Genomic DNA, 20756 nt, shown 5'->3' with positions numbered 1-20756 from the left:
TTTCTGTTTCTGCACAGTCTGACAGGCTTGGGGAATCCATCTGATGGAGAGCTGTTGTGAATGGCATACATTACAGTATATTAGCAACATTCCACATATGTGTGGTCTATTTCAAAACACAAGTTCAGACATTAATTAAAACTGAGTGTAAATCGTGACTACTAAGGGTTACATGCCTAGACAGAGTGTTGGGAGAGGATGTTAAAACACATCTGTTGTTACTTTTATCAGTCTCTTTGAATAGGTAACTCCGGTGTGCTAAAATGTGATGATACAGTGCTGGGGTAGTGCAAACATTTGAAGATGAAATGAAATTTGTTTTCCCATTTCACATGGTTTTTACCCTGGCTGTGTCATAGTCTTATAGGAAATACTATCAAATTAGTAACATTAATTTATTCTATTTTTTAAAAAAAGTAATACTATTTTGTGATGAGGTCTGAAATGTATTAACTGTGGCCCTCATGCTCCGTCATAAGAAACATATTATATTGGAGACACAGAAGTGCATATTCGTCTGTCACTGCAGACCAACTTATGATTACTCCAGCTACAAGGGCTACAAGGGGTGTAACGGCCCCTTCCCTACTTCCTGTGCTGGTACTCAGACCATACTCATCTGCTAACTTGGCCTTTGTTTTGATCTCAGCTACATACCTGTAAAGTTTCGTGACTGCATGATGCTATCAAGTTGACAAAACCTGTCAGCAGACATAAACACATGGCAAAGTATTAGAAATCACTACTGTGTTAGTTTCTGCTACAATAGGCATCACGAAAACCTCATTTTGTCATGATGACACACAAGCACAAAAAAACTCAACTACTGCCTATAAATTTACCCAAATGATTGGCCGAGCAGGATGCTTCCAGTTTAGCGCCTTGCTTACTTGAAAGGAAGTAAAATGATCTAATCCTGCCGCTCTTTTATATTTCCAAATGTTATCAGACTTTCACCTTGTGTCAATGGGAAAAAGTCTATTTGGGCCACATGTCATCATATGACGGATATATTTCCAAGGGGTGTAATAAAATATCAGTATGCTTGGTATCATGATATTTTGTTAAGTGATACTGCATGGATTTAAAAAAAAAAAAAACTGTATCCATTTTAAATTGTGTACAATTTTTCATTTTCTCAATTTGTTTAGCTCAAGTATCTTGCAAGCACTTTAAAAAAAAAAAAAAGATTAAAGTACTAATTAAAGTAATTACTTCCTTTGCTCAGATTGCACAAGTAATACAAGTAAGCATTTTCATGCATATGGTGGCGTGTTCTTTATACATTGACAATTTTCCTAAAATTACATTTCCATATATTGCAGTGTATCACCTTGCTTGCCAAATTGCAACATTTTGAATTGTAACCCCTGTATTGTGATTGGTATGGTATCGCCAGATTCTTGCCAGTGAAAATTGGCTTCAGAGGGCATAGGGGGAAGTTGATTGAGATTATCATTGTAATTTACGGTTCAAAGCCAGATGAAGTTGATTTGGTCGTTGTTTTTGTTCATGGCAGGAATATTTTGATGTATTTCATGGTGCTTCATCTGGGTTATTTGACCAGAAAGTGAACCCATTGCGTAATGTCATACCTATAAAGTGAGGTCAGGTGAAACCCAGTTACAGCTCCTAGTCAGTTTCCAAAGTTCTGTTTTCTTAAAGAGGTTGTTTGAGTAGAGGGGTTGGACCACTGGCTGTTATGTTCAACTTTAGAAAAGACACACACAGGCAAATACAGGCATATTTAGTTTAAGTTTTTTTCCACTTCTCCAAAATGAGTTTGTCAAGGCCCTGCACTCTTTAATCTATCTTAATATGACATGCCATTTACTTGTATCTGTACATTACATCCTTGAGTCTCAGTATTGCAGCACTGCCTTGCATTTTATATTTGGTTAGGGTGTATTTGATCTTTATCTACAGTCCACAGGTTTATCTTCTAACCCCTTTATGTACCATTCTGCATGTGCACACCTGCCGATGCAGTACGTGTGAATATGTGTCTCATTTTACTGCAGTTAGTCTTTACATTTGCTGTATGGTATATTCATTCAGTGGAAAAACATTACGGGCTGATTGTATTGTGTATTTTCTGGCATGTTTTATCAGTAGAATCGTTAACAGTGTCAGTGAGGCATTGTTAATGCCTCACAGGAATTCAGAAAATCTGCCTCTGTTAAATCTTTTACTTGAACTGGAGCCAAGACATTAGCACACACATAGAAATTGTTTGTGTGTGTGTGTTTGCACTCTTTTGAACTCTATATTCTGAATATTTTACAATTATTATTTCATTAAAAATATTTTCAATATTTAACTGTACTACAAAATAGCACTTTTACAGTACATACACAAGATTTTGTTTTTTAGAGCAGTTTAGTGTATAATCAAGGGCTGGGACAAAATGGCTTATTTGCTAATACTACCGGGATACTTGGGTGCTGATTGGATACATAGGGTGATTTTTTATGTATTGCAATTTGATATTGATTGATTTTTGTTCACTACTAATGTACTGCCTGACCTCAAACAGACTTTGTTAACACCAGCTGTGCACAGTGTCACAGCAATATTAGCACATTATTTTTCACATCGAATAACAGGTCAAAGATTTTCAATTGTGGGTTTTATCGCATTTGATGCATTGACATCTCATGAACACATAGACAGAATTTCTTCAAATTTGCTGGTCAAGAGTCTGTCGGATTGTCTTGAACAGGATATCTTGAGAAATCCTTGAGGGAATTTCCTAAAATTTGGCACAAATGTCAACTTAAGACTCAACTGATTAGAATTTGTCGGTTGAAGTTCAAAGGTTAAGGTCTCCGTAACTTCACAAAACATGTTTTTGGCCATTACTCAAAATTTCACATGCAATAATTGTGACAAAATTTCACCCAGATATCTATAAAAAAGAAGCAATGACATTTTGTATCTAAAAGGTCATATTCACTGTGACATCAGAATTTTCAAAAACAAATCTCAAGCCATTACTGAACATCATAACTCTGGAACAGAAGGGGAGACATTTGCTCAGATACTGAATTGGTGACACTAATATCGGTTATCCACTTTAAAACTGTGCTGACTGTAGAGCTTGTCCGTGCTGCTGGAGAAAGATGTGTGTGAAACATCATGTTTTAATGGACTCTGATGTAAACTGTAAATGCAATTTGCTTGTTTCACAGAGGCATACAACTGTGAGGTGGTAGTTCTAGTTATGGTAAAATGCCTTTGTGACAAAATCTCTGTGGGAAGGATTACCCACATCCACTAATCCAGACAATTAGACAGTATCATAACGTGAGATATTAATTACAACACATATGATCATACGGGAACACCAAGCTCCTGTGGCATTAATCTGATCCCGGATCAGTTCCGTCACTGAATGATCTGGGCGAAGGAGCATCGTCCAGTAGAGCCTTTGAAGGCAAATAAACTTTGTCCAGCAGAGATGGCATATATGTGGCCAAGCATAAATAAAAATCTCTTTTGTATTTGTACGAGACACCTAAAATGACAAGCGTTAATGGGCTTTAGAGTTTCGTGCATCCTGTTTTGTAATTCTTGTGTGCAACTTGTTATTGTTTTTTTAAGAGGGGACACTTGAAATTTTTTTGAAATTATAAAATTAATCATAAATGTTTTTCTTAGAAAGGCATTTGGATGCTAATAATCATTAATATGTAAATCTGTGGGAACATCAGACTGAGCACCAGAGCCTGCTAGCTCACGTGAATTTCACTTGATAAACAAGTTTAGATTTGAATAAGCGCCTTCATTATCTGGTGCATTATCTTCTCTATTGGGAAACAATTCTAACAGCTGTTATGTTTTTTATGGTACATAAATGATCGTTTAAAGCTCTCCGTCATTAAAGAATCGTCTGTTTAATGCAGATATGCAGCTTTTTTTCAGAGGATGTTTGCGATTCCAGCTAAAACCAGCCATGCCTTTCCCATCATGCCTCAACCTGTTACTGCTCTGTTTTCTTTAAATCAACGGGATGAAAGACCCACACATATCTCTCCCAGCATCTCTCATCCCCTATCACTCTGTGTTCTGCTGATTAAGAAGCCTCAAGATTTTTCAGGCATGCACAGAGGACATTTTACTGTCACATATCCAGTCATAAATGACCACGGCCTTTTTTATTTACTGTTTTGTTAATATGAACTTAAATCTATTTTTTCTGCATCACTTTAGGCTTTCAAACATGTTTTTTCTCCCTCTGTCTCTACAGTCTGCTCATGCCATACTGTAACTAAGAACATTTCCTTCTGTATGGTCTCATGGCCATTCAGTGCTGCATTACACAGGCGCGAGTGGCTGGTTTGTTAGTTTACGTACAGTCTTAAAGCTTTTTGTATATGCCCTGAACCGTCTCCACAATGTCTTAACCAGCCCTGTACCAAGCCCTTTAATGCTGCTTGTAAATTGCTCTGTCCACATAGTTTTCTGTCCATCTTTCAGTTTTTGCTTTACCATAATTTATCTCTTTGTCTTTCTCTGGCCCCCTGACTCTTGCTGTCTCTCTCACATATTGCTGATGAGGCCTGTTATTCAGACTCAGTGATGCAGAGAGAGTGTTTACACGGGCGAGGGAGAGAGTCTGAGGGAACAGGACCAGAATGTTTCAGAGTTATAGTTGATGTGCTTCTTCTTAGTCCATTAAGGCAATTACTTTCTGGGATGTCAGGCAGTGTCTAGAAGGTTAAATCACAACAATGATCTTACTATTTTGTAATCCACTGTGCTCATTGTGGAGCCAGACATGCTATGATGTATGAGGAAGACTGAAATTATAGTTTGTACTGTATATACTGAGGGAACAGATAGACATGTCATGACACAAACACCACAATACCTCTTCAACCTTTTTTCTACTTCTTGTTTCTGTTGTGCTGTGATATTTAGGAGCAATAAACAAAGAACATACAGTTATAATGCTGATGGGAAATATTTTTATTTTATTTTAGAAAACAGAGATTATACACTATATATGATCTACAGGAATAATTTATTTACCAGACAAAAATGTATGTTGGATTCACTTGCAAAACTCAAACTTGGCTGTTATGGATTTTTTTTTACCCCCATGAAAATACTTTAGATGAGGTATTGCTGATTTTGTTTACATAAACATTGAACATATGTAAACTTTTTTATAAGGATCCCTTAAATTGTTTCTTTAAGGAATTGTGACAAAGATATAAACTCTATGCTGCTCTGTGGTGGAGGATAGGGACAACTTGTTCTTGAAGCCAGTCATCACTTTGAGAAATAACAGGACATATCAAAATGAACAGAGATATACCAAAAACTTAAAGTAACATTACATTTGCTCATCCTTATACAGTTTGTCCCATGTCATAAAAAAATCACATATAATCTCTAGCCACCAAATCAGCGTTGTGTAACCCTCAGGCCAGACTGTTTACCGTGGTAGTCAGGAACATCTACAAGGTCTCCATCTTATCTTAACCTCCAGACATCCAGAGCAAAAACCACCTGACATAAAGTATGCAAAGGGTGAAGGACTTTGAAGGCCTCTTGGATTAACTACCATTAAAGCATTTTTTTTACGCATGTGTTTGTTTTTTGGGCCCATGTATGTAACATGTAAATGAAAAAGTGAAAAAGTTGGATTTCCCCCCTTAATGAAGTACGCCTTTTTCTTCTTCTTCTTCTGCTTCTGCTTCTTCTACAACAGTGACAGACATCATGGTGACACTAAAAAATTACCTCAAGGATTTAAAGTACTATGAATTGACAATATAGCATTATATCTATTAAAAAACCCGATTTTTGGCTCAAGTGCCTCCCCCCTTGAGGCAATCAGTTGGTGAGAGGGCGATGACCGGTGTCGTGTGGAAAAGTGATCGTCCGCCAGGAACTGCAGGAGCTGTTCAAGCATTATTGCCCAGTTTATTTACATTTACAGCTGCTTTTATCACAACCTGCGAATTCACACAACTTTATTAGCGTGGTAATAGCAAAGGTATGTCTGCATGGAACCTTCACGTTTCTTGTAACCGAATAATCACAACTGTGGACAAAGAAGTGTATGCAGCTTATAGCATGACCAGGACTGACGTTTACCATTTTATAGACAATACTATAGTATTATTTTTGACTAGGCTTGGGCATTATGTAGTATCACGCACAACAAGGGACTTGGATTTGACTGAACATGCACAACTGCCACATTTTGAAATGCATCTATTACATCCAATCACATTATGTAATTCCCAACTTTGCTTCATCTAGCTTCAGCTTGAACAAAGGTCTATTTAGCCAGTAAAGAGCTGAAAACACAGGTGCACTGGGCCTTTAAAGCATGTGCTTGTTCCTTATAAAGTTCTGTTGAATTTATTTCTGCATCCAGCGCAATCTTTTTTTACTTTACTTGGGATTCTTTTGGTGTCTGAAGTCCTTGAATCAAGTGAAATGCATACATGGAATAAATTAAGTAATTGGCCAGTCATGTTAATTTCAAAGCTAAATTACTTATTAAGATGAAAAGTTCACACATTTCCACACAATCAAGAACTTTACAGGTAAAGCTGGTAACAAGATGAGTGAAATGATTTTTTGTCTTTGTTTCTTCCGTCCACCCTCCCACTTCCAGCTGCCAGTGTGTTTGGACAGGAGCTCCCATCAGGCCCTCATGGCTGCACAGAGGGAAGCTGTTACCCTGCCACAGGAAACCTTCTGATTGGACGGGCTGTTAACCTAACCGCCACCTCGACTTGCGGCCTAAACGGACCGGAGCACTACTGCATTGTCAGCCATCTGCAGGTGAGAACGCACTTGAACACACAGCAAGGGTGAAATATAAAGAGTAACTGGTTGTTATGGTTGATTCAAATTTTCCATTCTGCTAATGGCAGGTTAATCCCTCTGTGCACCCGGTATCACATTATGTGATCCACACGTTTTTCCACAGTTTTCAATTTCAGTCAATCAGCTCGACTCTCCCGCCTTCCTTTTCCATCTCTCGCACATCCCATTCACAGTACACTGCAGCTTGTAGTCAGGGCAAAGAAAAATGGGATGGTTTGTTTGTTTTCTCTTTCATGCTTTCATCCATCTTCATCCTTCAGTCTCCACTCTTCAATCTTCATTTGTTCATCTGTCTGTTTGTTTGTAACTCGGTTTCCATGAGCAAGGCCCCCTAACGCTTCCCAGCCTTTCAGTGTCAGGTACAGGTGTACACACACAGCCTCACCTTAGTCACACACACACACACACACACACACACACACACGCGCGCGCGCTCTTTATCTCTCTCTCTGTGTCTGTCACTGTCTTGACCTCGTTGTTTTTTTACATTTTAGGTCTCTCTTTTTCTCTTCAAACATCTTTCTTGCTCCATTTTTGTTTTTTACACGCTTGACTGCCTCCTCCACCCTTAACCCTAACCCTAACCCATCATCATCAGGCTGATGACGCACCACAATTCTTCAATCAGCTGAATTCACTCTTTACACTGATGTCAAGATTACCATAGTCCATAGATATGTAAATCATACTCAAAATGTGCTCCTTGTTGCTTCTGATGGTAGCTTACTCACAGCTGATATTCTTACGTGTGAAAAATGGTTGCAGTGATCAGGGACTGCTTCTAATCAAAGCAGAATGACCTTTCATGACGCAGATATGCCAAAATGTAAAGACATACGCTTAAATGTATATTAATTGGGATGTAAATTTAAGAGTATTTTAGGATAAAACTGACTGATAATTTACATGTGTTTATTTTTTATCCTGATTGTGAAACTGATTGTCAAACTCTTATCAAAATAGGCATAAACACTTGCCAGATTTTAGTCAACAGCGTTCTTTTTTTTTATAGACACAAACCAAGTTTACATTCATCTGGGCCTCCTCACATTATATACGCAAACTGTAAGTAATGAGGAGATTTATGATTTATTACCAATTCAAATCTGATTATTCAAAGCCTCCTTCTCTTGTTTCACTATAAATTTCCACACAGACCATTACTGTTACAGTTACACATCTTTTCTGAGTTAGTTACTTAGTAAGACTTAGTTCAGGCTTCCTTTTTCTTAGAATTGGTTTCCAGCACAAAATATGGTTTTGTTTTGATTTTATTTACATTTATTTGCATATTGAATTGTGACAACCTCGGAGGCTTTTAAAAACATGCACTTTTGCAAGAAGAATAGTGTTGTTCATGTTTACTTCATTTATTCTATTTTTCTCTATTAACCAACAAAACAAAAATTGTTGTCATATTTATCAATTAATTAAAAATTACAGATTGTATGCCCTAAATTTCAAAATTCCCCTGTGATATCAAAAATTGTATTGAATATTTTCAAGGCATTGTATCGACATTAATTTTTTTATTTTTGTTAAAACAGTATGTAGCAGATACTTGAAATTTATTTTTTAACAATGCTCTGGTTAACATGGATAGAATTAGGCACAAAAAACACTTCGATTGTTGAGGAAATGATCATATTTTAGCTTTAAAAAAGGTGGTTTTGTAGGCACAATCACAGAGAAAAAAGCAGCGATGTCTGGGTGAAAAACAACCCATTGCGTGGCACTGTCCCTGCCGAAGAGTCAAGGGTCACAACAAAACAAGTGTTTCACCACCCTGAGTTGTTTAGATGCTTAACAACACCTCCCACCACAGAGCTCATCAGCTTATGAGTGTGCAGGCGTTAACTTGCACCTATGTGATATGCACATAACTACCCTCTTTTAAATTCATCAGGGTTGCTACAAAAAAAACAAGTTTGGTGCCTAAAAAGCAGCTAGAAACACAGCAATGACTCACTAAAAAACAAAGCGGTTCTGTTGTTTGTTGGTCGTGAACAGTCGTCTGCAGCTCTGCAGTTTGACAAGCTATGTTATGCCTAAAATGCAATGTTTTAGGCATAACATAGCTTGTCAAACTGCATGATGCTGCATATGAATTATACAAATGTAAGAGTTACATGGTTTGCAATAACACACAATGGCAACGTCTTCCTCTGGTGACTGGGCTGCTGCTGTAGCCCCAGCCCACCTCCCACATTAATCCAAACAGATATTTTTGTGAAATAAGCAGACACAAATTCAACTATAGATACAGGCAGTAGCTTTACATCACCCTGAATTCTTACCTGTGTGATGCAAGACAAAACACTTGAAAGTGTTTCCATCACCTCTACAGTATGCAGCTCTTGTATTTCTTTCTGCCCCTACATGACACCACTGCTGACATGTTCACTATCATGTTGACAGTCACCTCTCTCTCTAAACTACACGCATTTCCGTGAACATGTTTGCGCCTGCACCTCCATTGCCTCAGGGCAGGAATATCCAACAGTGTCATGCTCTAGTTGAATATGATTGACATTGTCTGATTGGTGAGAGGCCCTCTACCATAGCACGGGGCAGGATATGGTGACAACCTGTCGTAACATAATTCCAGGTGCGGACCACGGCTACTTTAGAGGCCCACACCAAACATTTAAATGTCCTGAAGTTCATCAATCATTTGTGTTTGACGTAGGGACTCCCAGGTTGTTGTTTTAGTGTTCCTTGTGAGATCAGATTGCATAGTTTTTATGCACATTTGTTTCCCAGGGGAAGCAGTGCGTTTAGGCAGCTGATGTTGAGCCCATTGTGTTAAAGGCCCTAGTTTGGCCCTTTAGGCCCACCTGATAAAACTGTAACTGTAGAACTAAAACTGTAACTTAAGACAGGAGAAAGGAACAAGAAAAGTGAAGGAGATAACAGGGAAATAACGAAAAAGAAAGGAATGATGCTGAGAGAATGGTAGAGGCTGAGAAATAGCAAAAAAAGAAAAAAGCAGGATAATGAAGAGTGAGTTGCAGCGGTAGCAGCAGAGAAATATCAGTGTCAGAGCTGTAACTGAGGTGGAAAGGCAACTGAATGAGGGAGGTGGAGTTTTATAAGCCACCATCGTAGTGTGACAAAGAAGTGTGTTCAAATCAGCATCAGACTTACATGAGTGTATTGTTGGAGCAGAAAGCCTTGTAGTTGAGCTGACCAGGCTTGACTAATGGGAGATAAATAAGAGCTCAGAGGAGGGAGGGAGGGTCTTAAAGCCAATTTTACACCAAGCTCCTACTGAAATTGAAACTACAGTGTTGTTGAAAGAGAAGATAAATAAAAATCTGGTTATTTTTACTTGTATATACAGTATATTTATTCATTTATTTAAGATTACAGGGATAATGTACATCAATAAAAATGCCTGTAAATGTGCCAGTTTTGTCATCTTGGCTAATTTTCAACTGCAGATGCTATCATCCAAGTGTTGACAGGAAGCTTCAAGTCCACAGCAAAAACATCGACACTTCTTGCCCAAGACGGGCCGGTGCCTTCAATTGATCATTCTGCTTCAATTGATTTATTTATAACAGAACTTTATTTAACTTCATTATAACACTTTTTTAATTGAATTTTATCATAACAGTACTTGAAATTACTTTATTATACGTATGACAGTAGCTACTACATTTAACTTTTTTTTGTAACCAAATTTCATGTAATAATTTTGTATTTTAGTAGTTTGCATTAGTTTAGAGGAGATTTCAAAATATTGAGAAATATATTGTGTATTGCAATGTAGCTTAAAAATATAGATATAAAGATATTATTTTAAAGCCATATGGCACGGCCCCAAAATTGATCGACCTTAAACATTCTCAACATTAACTAAATTCTTTTTTTTTCTTTTCTTTTTTAAATTCCATTTCTTTACAAATACTTTAAAAATGTTGTTTTTGGACCTCGATTCCTGTTAATGCTAAAAATCTGCAGCAAGTACTGAGTGCTGAGGCGCTGTAAGGATGGCACATTGCATTGGGCATTGTGGAGGGGCTACTGTGTAGGAAGGAATGTGCCCTGAAATGAGGGTTTGGGCAGATTTATGCTGGGATTAGGGAGGTATAGGTGAACAAGGCAAGCATGTATGTGAAAAACCACACACATTCACTCACACGTACACATGTACAAGTGGCCGTGTGTGCACCCGTGGTCACTGGCACATACACACACACGCACACACACACGCATTCCAGCACACTTTAGGCATTTCTTTTCACTTTAGGAGTCCCTTTAATGGCGATGTTGTTGTTAACAGCTTAATCACCCTTGACAACAACCTAATTAAGAAATGCTGCCCTGGAATCCGCTGTTTCTCTCTGCCAGTTTACCCTCATCTGCCTGTTTAGGCCCCCCTCCCCCCTCTGCTCCCCTCTTTATGGCGCCCTCTCAAATGCACCCCCTTTTACCCTCGCTCAGCATCTCCCTCTCTCTCTGCTGGCCCCCTTCTTTGCTTCTTTGTCCTTCACCCCTGCTGTGCTGTTTGAGACCCCTCTTCACCGGGTACCCACTTCTCTCACCTGCACCTTCCTCTCTCTAACCACCTTTGCGAATGTTACTATTACACCCCCTTAAGATTCAAGCTCTTGCTCTTGGCCTAGGTCCCCACATTCTTGTGTGTTTCCCATGCCCTCTGCCTTCAAACTCTTCCTGTCCTTCTGCTCTCTGACTCATCAATGTCAGCTTTTCAGCAGCCAACTGTGTCCCTTTTTCATCCTTTATCGTTCCCTTTAATTCATGTCAGTGCCTCACCATACCCCTTTTACTTCACTTTTATGTTTATGGAAGTGTATTTACCATCAGAAGGCAATCTGTTAACTTTTAACAAGAGGAACAGCTAGTGTTGGTCAGTCAAACAGTTTGGCCCAGACAGACATGTTTCACCAAATGTTTGACTGATTGCCATAAAAGTTTGTATGGACATTCATGGTTCCCAGGGGATGTATCCTTCTGACTGAAAATCTGCTACATTTTCCTGTTGCATCACCATAAGGTTGAGATTTCTAGTTTTGAGTGAAATATCTCAACTGCTAAATAGATTTCCTTTAAATTTGGTACTCATTGTCCCCTCAGGATGAACTGTAATAACTTTGGTGATTCCTAGATTTTTCATCCAATGCTACATTCAGATTTTTACCTGTTTGGTTAAATATCTGCTGGATGGCCAATTGACATTGGGGATCCCCTTTTCCTATTGTGCCGCTATGAGGTTTACATTTCTGTTTTTTACTGAAATGTCTCAACAAATTTGAAATGGATTGCTTTGAATTTTGGTACAGATGCTAATTTCCCCCTTATAATAAAATGTAAGAACTCTGATGATCTTCAGACTTTCTATCTAGTGCCATCATCTGCTCAAAGGTTTTATTTATACCAATACTTTGGTGAAGTAATAAAAGAGTTGCATTCACATCTGCCTCAGCTACAGTTTGTTTAGTGCTAATGACTAAATGTAAGTTTGCTAACCCTATAAACTAAGGTGATAATGCTGTAAACATTATACCTGCTAAACATGATCATATTGACATTGTCTGTGTGAGCATATTAGCATTAAGCTTAAAGCACTGCTCTGTCTAAAAACAGCCTCACAGAGATGCTCGACTCCGACTTGCAATATTTAAATGATCACATGGCTTAGAGTACATGGTGCAAGTGGATTTGGGGTGTATCCAACCACTTTTGTTCATTAAACAGCACATAATCAGGGCGCAAAGAAAGGCTCAAGGGGCAAAGGGGGTTGTATTTAGTTCCTTGATTAGTCAAAGGTGTGTTTTGGGCATAGCATGAAGTCAACCAATCAGTGTTATCTCCCAGTACTTTTGAAAGCCTCGTGCACCTGGCTCACTGCTATTTACATGGCAAATTCAACAAACTGGTGAAGCAAGTGGTTTTCTGCTTAATAATACAGTAAGAGTCTTGACATCACTGTAGCAAATATTGTGGTACATTAAAGCAGCAAAACTAAACACTGTAGTGAAATACATGACAGGGGAAACATAATTAAACTTTCAGCTCTCTCCTAATGTGGAGTGGGACAGCAGTGCTGCTCTGATCTCTGCTGTGTTGACATTTTACAAAGTAATTTCCTCATTAATTACTTATTATTTCACCCAGTTGCAACCTGCATCTGTGCGTACCTGTGTGTGTAATGAGCAGAGTGTACATGCGTTGTGAACCCGCCTATGTAGACACATTTTGCTACCTGAATAATGCGCACTTTAAATAGCAGGAAAATACTGCACCATTGACATTTTACCAGGTTTTTATTAGTCAATAGCACAATGGATTTATGCTGCCTCAAAATACACAAACAGTGTTCCTGACTACACCTCATGTTAAGATCTATGATCTCTGGGATGGAGCTACTTACACTGCATGGGCCCTGGCAATGAAAATGACAACTGCTTTGTTTAGAAACTAGCAATGACAGTTGCGCTTGGTGTGATATTCTGGCCTAAGTCTTGTTTCTCGCCCCTCTTTCTTATCCTCACAGTTGTGTCCATCGCTCACACTGTTATTCTTCCTCTCATATGCCTCTCCTCTCTCCTTGCCTTTCTTTTACTCTTGCTTCTCTCCCTCCAACGACTCTTCCTGTTGAATTTTTTGACCCAGTGGAGACACAATCCAGTCCCCTCTGGCTTTTGTCCCATTCACACTGGTACTGGCACACAGGGGCACTTTACCCACATTTTTTCAGCTTCACAGATGAAAGCCCTATTCTGAGGGAACAGCTCTATCACAGGGGCTCGACTGACACTGTGGAACACACACAAGACACAACCTGCATGCACACTGAAGGTGTTTGTGAGGAACTACAGCACGTTGTTTACAGCATCTGTAGTTGTTTTATTACACGGCTGGTTCTTTCTTTCTCCAAGAGTAAACATGTATTTTCTGCATTTACAGGAGTCTGACAAGTGTTTCGAGTGTAACTCCCTGCATCGCTACAACCCGGACCACCACAGAAACAGCCACCGCATTGAAAATGTTATCTACCTCATGGACAGCAAAGGGGACAACACCTGGTGGCAGTCTGTCAATGGTGTGTGTGCATGTGTTTACTCTGTAACAATACACAAGAACATGTGCAGTGTGTTCCTCTTGCTGATTGTCCCTCTACATGTAGGAGAGTCAGTGAGTGCAAGGAATAAGTTTTATGCTTCTTCTTGTATTGTAAAGAGTTAAAATTATGATGGTCAAGAACCTTTACATTTTACAGTGGTTTTACAAAATAATTAACTCTTAGTCCGTCAAAATACTGTAGAATGCTTCAATGCTAAAAGAAGCAGGGCCACACAATCAGGATGGTTTGAAAAGCATAAAGGGCCTTTAATTCACAGGGCTAGAAACATTCACAATACACCAACACTTACCACCTTGCGCCTTCTCCAGGATGAAGCACATCAGCTTGCGCCTTCTCCAGGGTGAAGCTGATAGGCATTGGTGTATTTTAATGTTTATAGCCCTATGAATTAAAAGCATTTAATACTTTTAAACCACCCTGAATGGGTGGACCTGGTTCTTTTACGCCACAGTTTTGGTTATAGGTTCCTCCCTTTTTTTGAAATATTCCCTCCCTCGAGCACCAGTGGTTTGAGGGACCCCAGAAGCAAGTTTTTCTTTTTTTTTTCAATCTATGACCTCATGTTGGAAAACTTTAAGGCAAAAATGCAAAGAAGGATGATTAAGGTTCCTCTGCTGTCACTGTATCACTGTCAAACAGACATTGACTTTAGGATATGAGACTTTTATGTCAAATGTGTTTTGTTGTGACTCTGACTGACAGTTTCTTCCTCCACAGGACTGGAGAATGTCAGCATCAGACTGAACCTGGAGGCTGAATTCCACTTCACACATCTCATCATAAAGTTCAAGGTACAAACACTTAATTGGATGTATGTTGGGACCTGTGTGCATGTGCGTGGGCCCCTGTTTGAAAAGATGACTGTACTATATGTATTTAAGCCAGTGTGCATACTTGACCAGGTTTATGTTTGTTGTGTACACTCAGAAAATGGAAGGCCACATTCCATCAGGCTTAAATCTACCATGATAGTGTTTGTAAAGCAAACATGAAAGAAAAAGTCCAGATAATTCAACCTGACACGGTGCTGTCATATGATCACAAAAGTCACAGATTTCTTCCCTGCAGTATTGGTCAATATGACCTTATATTCATACATAAAAGACAAGCTTCAACAAAATTCCATGTGCTGTTTCATAGAGAGAAATTGCCACAAAGCAAATACAGCTAACACAACAAACACTAAGAAGCTGTGCTGATGAAGTGAAGAGAACTGATTTCTTTCTTTTGTGCCACAGACTTTCCGACCTGCAGCCATGATCATCGAGCGTTCAGCTGATTTCGGCCGCACTTGGCGCCCCTACCGCTACTTTGCCTCAAACTGCACCAAGACCTTTCCTGGCATCCACGCCAACGGCCTGCACCACATCAACGACGTCATCTGTGAAGAGCGCTACTCCGACATTGAGCCCTCCACAAATGGAGAGGTAAGAAGTAGAGGAGGTGCTGGCATCAGTAATAGTAGAGACAGATCAGACAGGGAGGACAGAGTTTCTTGTTCAAAGTCAAAGCATTTAGATAAATAAATAAATAAATAAATAAATTTTTTGCTGTAAACAAACAAAATACCATAAAACCAGCTACGCCCACAATGTAGTCATTCATCTCTGAATACTTTATGACTTCCTGAGCTTGTCTGTAGCAACCAAGACCATTGGTTTCTTGTCACAAATGACCTTAAAGAATGTGTATCTGTAGGTGACTTTCAGAGTGTACCTATGATTCAGGATCTCTGCACATGGTTCGCAGCATAGAGGTGGCTGAGCTCGGCATTGATGAAAGCACAACACTCACGTGCGAATTTCAGCTCCTTAATCTCCAAGATGCATTGACGCACCGCCATTAATTACCATCTGTTTCCATCAAAGCAGCGCTAAAACATTATGCTAAATTAGTCCGTTCCAAGTTTGAAAGAAAGACTGAATAAGTAAAAGATAAAAATAGAGAGGTAACCGTGAAGTTTTCAAGGACATCTGCCCATACTACTTTCTAGTGTTTACCTGTTGTCTGGTCTGTCTGTGATGTTGTATGGACACAGCAAAACACCCCATACATACACAGAAAGGTATACTCATCTGCTGCAGAACAGTGTACACAGCTCGTCTTTACCAGCAATGGGAAAGGAGTCTATAACTTATTTTTTAGTGGGTTTACCTGTTTGTAAAAAAAAAAAACTGCATGCATGTGCTAATTTTAGTGGAAAAGTGGAACAGGAAGAACAGTGTCAACAATGACAACGGTGCTGACAGAGCTTACAGTGTCTGAGGGGGAACCAGAGGATGGGAACTACATTTCCAAAACAACACCATCCAGATATCAGTGGTTACTACCAGATAAGCACAGTGCAGAGCGGCAGAATTTAACTAGTGGATACACACTAGTCAGTGGGACTCACATGCACTAACATGCATGTGTTGCTGGACCATTTACCACAACAAAGAACAGGAAAGCACAGATTTACAACCATAGACTGTATATACAGAGGGATGATCAATCTCCACATTCTCACACTGATATTTGTTCAATTTGAACCTATTCTGTTATTGATTAACGTTTTGCTTTAGCTGTCTTCTTCAATCCCAGAATTTAACAGGATTTCTGTCTTTCTCTGTCTCTCTCTCTCTCTCTTTCTGTTCTGTATTCAAGGTCATTTACAAGGTTTTGGATCCTGCCATTCAGGTGAAAGACCCTTACAGCCTGGACATTCAAGGTCAGTGGAAATACTGTTTTAAGTTGAAACAAAATGCTGCTCCCCAGATGTTTAGCCTAATACACATTTTAACATTAATTATTCAACAAAATGTTTGCATACTAATGGATTTGAGTTTTATATTAATTTAACAAATCAAATCTAATGAATCCTTTACAGAACTTCTGCGTATCACCAACCTGCGTATAAACTTCACCAAGCTCAACACTCTGGGAGACGACCTGCTGGACCGACGCTTTGATGTCCTGCAGAAGTATTACTATGCCATCTATGAGCTGGTGGTCAGAGGGAGCTGCTTCTGTTATGGACACGCCTCAGAGTGTGCCCCGGTGCCAGGAGTGGAGGCCCGGGAGAATGGCATGGTAAGTTCCTGCACTTTCATGAAAAAAAAGGATTTTGTTACTACATTCAGGTCATCTACAGTAATCTCATGGGCTGTGGAATTAAACAGAAACTTGTTTCATGAAAGGCAAGAAGAGCAGTTTGATTGAAAATAAGAGAAACTTTAACTTGTCTGCACTGTTAAATACACATTATCATGCTATTATAATTGACAATGCCTTCATGAACACTTTTTTGCCACATTGTGATTGGCCAGATCCACGGTCGCTGTGTGTGCAAACATAATACAGAGGGCTTAAACTGTGAGCGCTGCCGACATTTCCACAATGACCTGCCTTGGAGACCAGCAGAGGCGGAGAACCCACACACCTGCAGAGGTGAGAACACACACACATAAACTGTCTCACAAAATTTAAATATGAGCAAGAACTCACAAATTGTTGTCTTTTGTAACATTTTTTTTTGAAGGCTTGACAGTGTTAAATTATTGACTTTATGACTCCATTGTTGCACACTAACACACACACACACACACACATACACACATTGTCTTCATCATTACAAAGAGTTAGAAATTTTACTAACTTGAAATGTTTTCAACATCATCTGCCCTCTTAAGTGTATTTGAGCTGCCGAAAAATTCATTTAGTTTAGTACAGTTTAGTAATCTCTGATGTACTGCTAATATACTTCTGCCTATTGTATATATCTTAGGGGTATTGTATATTATTGCCTCCTGCTGAGAAGCTGTTTCCTTTAAAAAGGCCATCCTGCAGTTTCTCATTGGTTCATTAAACTTTCTGCTACTTTTAAAACGATAAATTGAGGATGAGATGATGTGATAGGTAACTTTCCAACTGCTAATGAAAACATTTTGTTTACCTCTTATAGCCAAGCTTATGTTCATTTTCTGTCTAATGAGTTCATCATTTTTTTTGTTCAATTTCTTGTTTGCGTCTCTAGAGTGTAACTGTAATGGCCACTCAAACCAATGTCACTTTGACATGGCGGTGTATTTGGCCACGGGCAATGTCAGTGGAGGAGTGTGTGACGACTGCCTGCACAGCACCATGGGACGCAACTGTGAGATGTGCAAACCTTTCTACTACCAAGACCCTAACAGGGATATTAGAGACCCACGAGTCTGTGTCGGTGAGTCATTTGTTTTAAAATGTTTCTAGCCAGCTGGAAAATTTTGCTGCTGACAACAGTCTTTTTTGTCTTATCAGAAATAATAAAGACAGATCGGAATATAGTAATCTCCAAATAAGAAAATAATTTATGTCTGATTAGACAAAAAAATCTGTGAAAAAAGTCATGTTCCTCCGTATTGTGACCTTTCTCATGCCATTTGCAATAATCCACAGCAGCTGAAAGAATACAACCAGTCAGAGCCGAGAAGTCTTCAGCTGAGATGTCAATTACTGCTTGTGAACTGCGCTGGGCAGCGCCGTTCAAATATGAATCAAGAATCTGTTTGACTGATTGACTACAGTTTACGCACAGATTGACGTTATTTACAACTGCATTAGTCTCCTTGCCTCTGATTGGTTGTTTTTGTTCATCTGCCGTGGATTCTAGCTTATGCCAATGGAAGCAACTTGAGAGGGCGGAGACTTTTTTCACAGATCATCTGTTTCATATATACTGAGTGGATACAGTGACCGTTTCAGCAGATATGATAAACCTTATTTTTATGAAGGTTATTAACTGTATCTTAAACCAAAAACACCTCTAAGAAAATATAAAAAAAATAAAAAAAAACACAACAAGCATTACATTACACACACACACACACATTGTGTTGTGGTAAGCGTGTGTGTGTGTGGGCATATTATGTATCAGAATGATTGACTTGAGTTATGAAGCTGAAACCTTCCCAAATTATTTTTTCCTTTCTCTCTTCTTCCTTTGTCAATTCACATTTCCCATTTATGTTATTTGCTTTTCTCTCTCATTCCTTTCCCCCTTTACTCTCCATCTGACCTCCAGCCTGTGACTGTGACCCGGTCGGCTCTTTGGAGGGAGGAGTGTGTGACAGTCACACTGACCTTGACATGGGGATGATCGCAGGACAGTGTCGCTGCAAAGCCAACGTCAAAGGCACGCGCTGTGACGACTGCAAGGAAGGTTATTACGGACTCAGCCAGAATGACCCGCTGGGTTGTCAACGTATGTATATGTGATTGTCTGCCAATAAAAACTCATCATGTTTGCACAGGGATGAAAATAGATTCATGGTGTTATGGAATTTAAAACCACATAATCTGCATTTAAGATCTGAAAATCTCATTCTCTGTGTGTGTTTTTTTCCATCAGCTTGCAACTGTGACCCCCGTGGCATCATCATGATGGGAGCTCCTTGTGACCAGATCAGTGGGGACTGCTCCTGCAAAAGATATGTCACCGGTCGCTACTGCAACCAGTGTCTGGTTAGTGACAGCTGTACCTTTTAATATTCATATTAATTTATTGATATTATATTCCAAAAATGATTATTTTTTGAGCGCCTGGTGGCTCAGTGGATAGCGCAGTGCCCCATGTACAAAGGCTGTGTCCTTGCCACAGCTGCCGCAGGTTCGAAACCAGCCTCGGCCTTTTGCTGCATTTTTATAGTCAAAAGTTCAAAAGTCAACTTTACTTTGACACCATAATGTTCTGCAAAAATGCTTTTCGGGCCGCTATTCATCACCATATCTCAGGAACAGAGGGAAAGATGTTTGGTCAAATGCTGAATTAGTGACACTAATCTTTGGTGTCCACCTTAAAACTGTGCTGATTGAATAGATTTTCTGTGCTGCTGGAGGAGGAAATGTGTGTGAAGCATCTGTGTTTTCACAAACATAGATACAAACTGTAAGCGCAACTTCACTGGTTTCTAGAGGCTGAGAATACAACCACAAAGCAATAATTCTACTTTCATAATGTGATGTTTTCCTCACCAGATTAATACTTTGTTGCACATTTGAAAGCCATTGTGTCACTAGACAATTGACCTGTTGTTACACTGTTTAAGTATTAACTCAATTTTGAAGTGGAGGCTCTCTTTTCATCAGCCAACAATAGGAAACAATTATCTTGTCAGCATAATGGAGCAGATATTAGATAGTAATATAACAACTGCATAAGCTCCACAAGGACAACAGAGCTTCAGAAACAGTACAGAGAGTAAAAACTACACATGACAGACTTCCTGGTTTTGAGACTGATTTCCATCCCTGCAGCCTGAATACTGGGGGCTCAGCAACGACCTGGCTGGCTGCAGACCATGTGACTGTGACTTTGGTGGAGCCTTCAATAACAGGTACAGATTTTTAAAATGTTACACATTTATCTTTAAACGTGTTTTCGAGAGCAAAATGTGTTGTTCTTTGCTAGTCTTCAGCTTTTCGAGTTTGCCTCTGTCTGTTACTTCAGGTGCATGATGGAGAATGGCCAGTGTGACTGCAGAAGGCATCTGATTGGTCGGCAGTGTTCAGAGGTTCAGCCCGGGTATTTCTGTGCTCCGCTGGACTACTACAAATTCGAGGCCGAAGACGCAACTGGGCACTCCCCTGCTGACCCTGCACTGCCGGTGAGCACGCAAGTCACTATGATTCAGACTCTTAACAGATCTCTGGGATGTGTGGGCACTGGGGATGTGGTGAAATATAAACTGCCAACATCAAGTCAAAGGCTTATCAGAATCAGACGCAAAGACTAAAACATATACACATTTTTTTCTTGTTGAGAGTGAGA

The 20756-nt window shown here is 39.4% G+C and overlaps 1 protein-coding gene across 1 annotated transcript in view; it reads left to right on the top strand.

The window, feature by feature from the left end:
• The window catches only part of lamb2l (laminin, beta 2-like), a 61184-nt gene that overhangs the window by 20962 nt on the left and 19466 nt on the right, over window positions 1-20756 (top strand). Inside the window, exons 3-14 of the mRNA XM_042492274.1 lie at window positions 6638-6807; window positions 13789-13924; window positions 14684-14757; window positions 15205-15393; window positions 16613-16676; window positions 16836-17038; window positions 17275-17395; window positions 17982-18170; window positions 19011-19190; window positions 19338-19450; window positions 20243-20322; window positions 20436-20592. Of these exons, the coding sequence (XP_042348208.1) occupies window positions 6638-6807; window positions 13789-13924; window positions 14684-14757; window positions 15205-15393; window positions 16613-16676; window positions 16836-17038; window positions 17275-17395; window positions 17982-18170; window positions 19011-19190; window positions 19338-19450; window positions 20243-20322; window positions 20436-20592 (1676 nt within the window). The remainder of the gene's footprint in view (window positions 1-6637; window positions 6808-13788; window positions 13925-14683; window positions 14758-15204; window positions 15394-16612; window positions 16677-16835; window positions 17039-17274; window positions 17396-17981; window positions 18171-19010; window positions 19191-19337; window positions 19451-20242; window positions 20323-20435; window positions 20593-20756) is intronic.

The sequence above is a fragment of the Plectropomus leopardus genome, chromosome 8 (assembly GCF_008729295.1).
Source record: "Plectropomus leopardus isolate mb chromosome 8, YSFRI_Pleo_2.0, whole genome shotgun sequence".
NCBI lineage: Eukaryota > Metazoa > Chordata > Actinopteri > Perciformes > Serranidae > Plectropomus > Plectropomus leopardus.
Note: the sequence above shows the minus strand (reverse complement) of the source record. Positions and strands in the feature narration are given on the sequence as shown.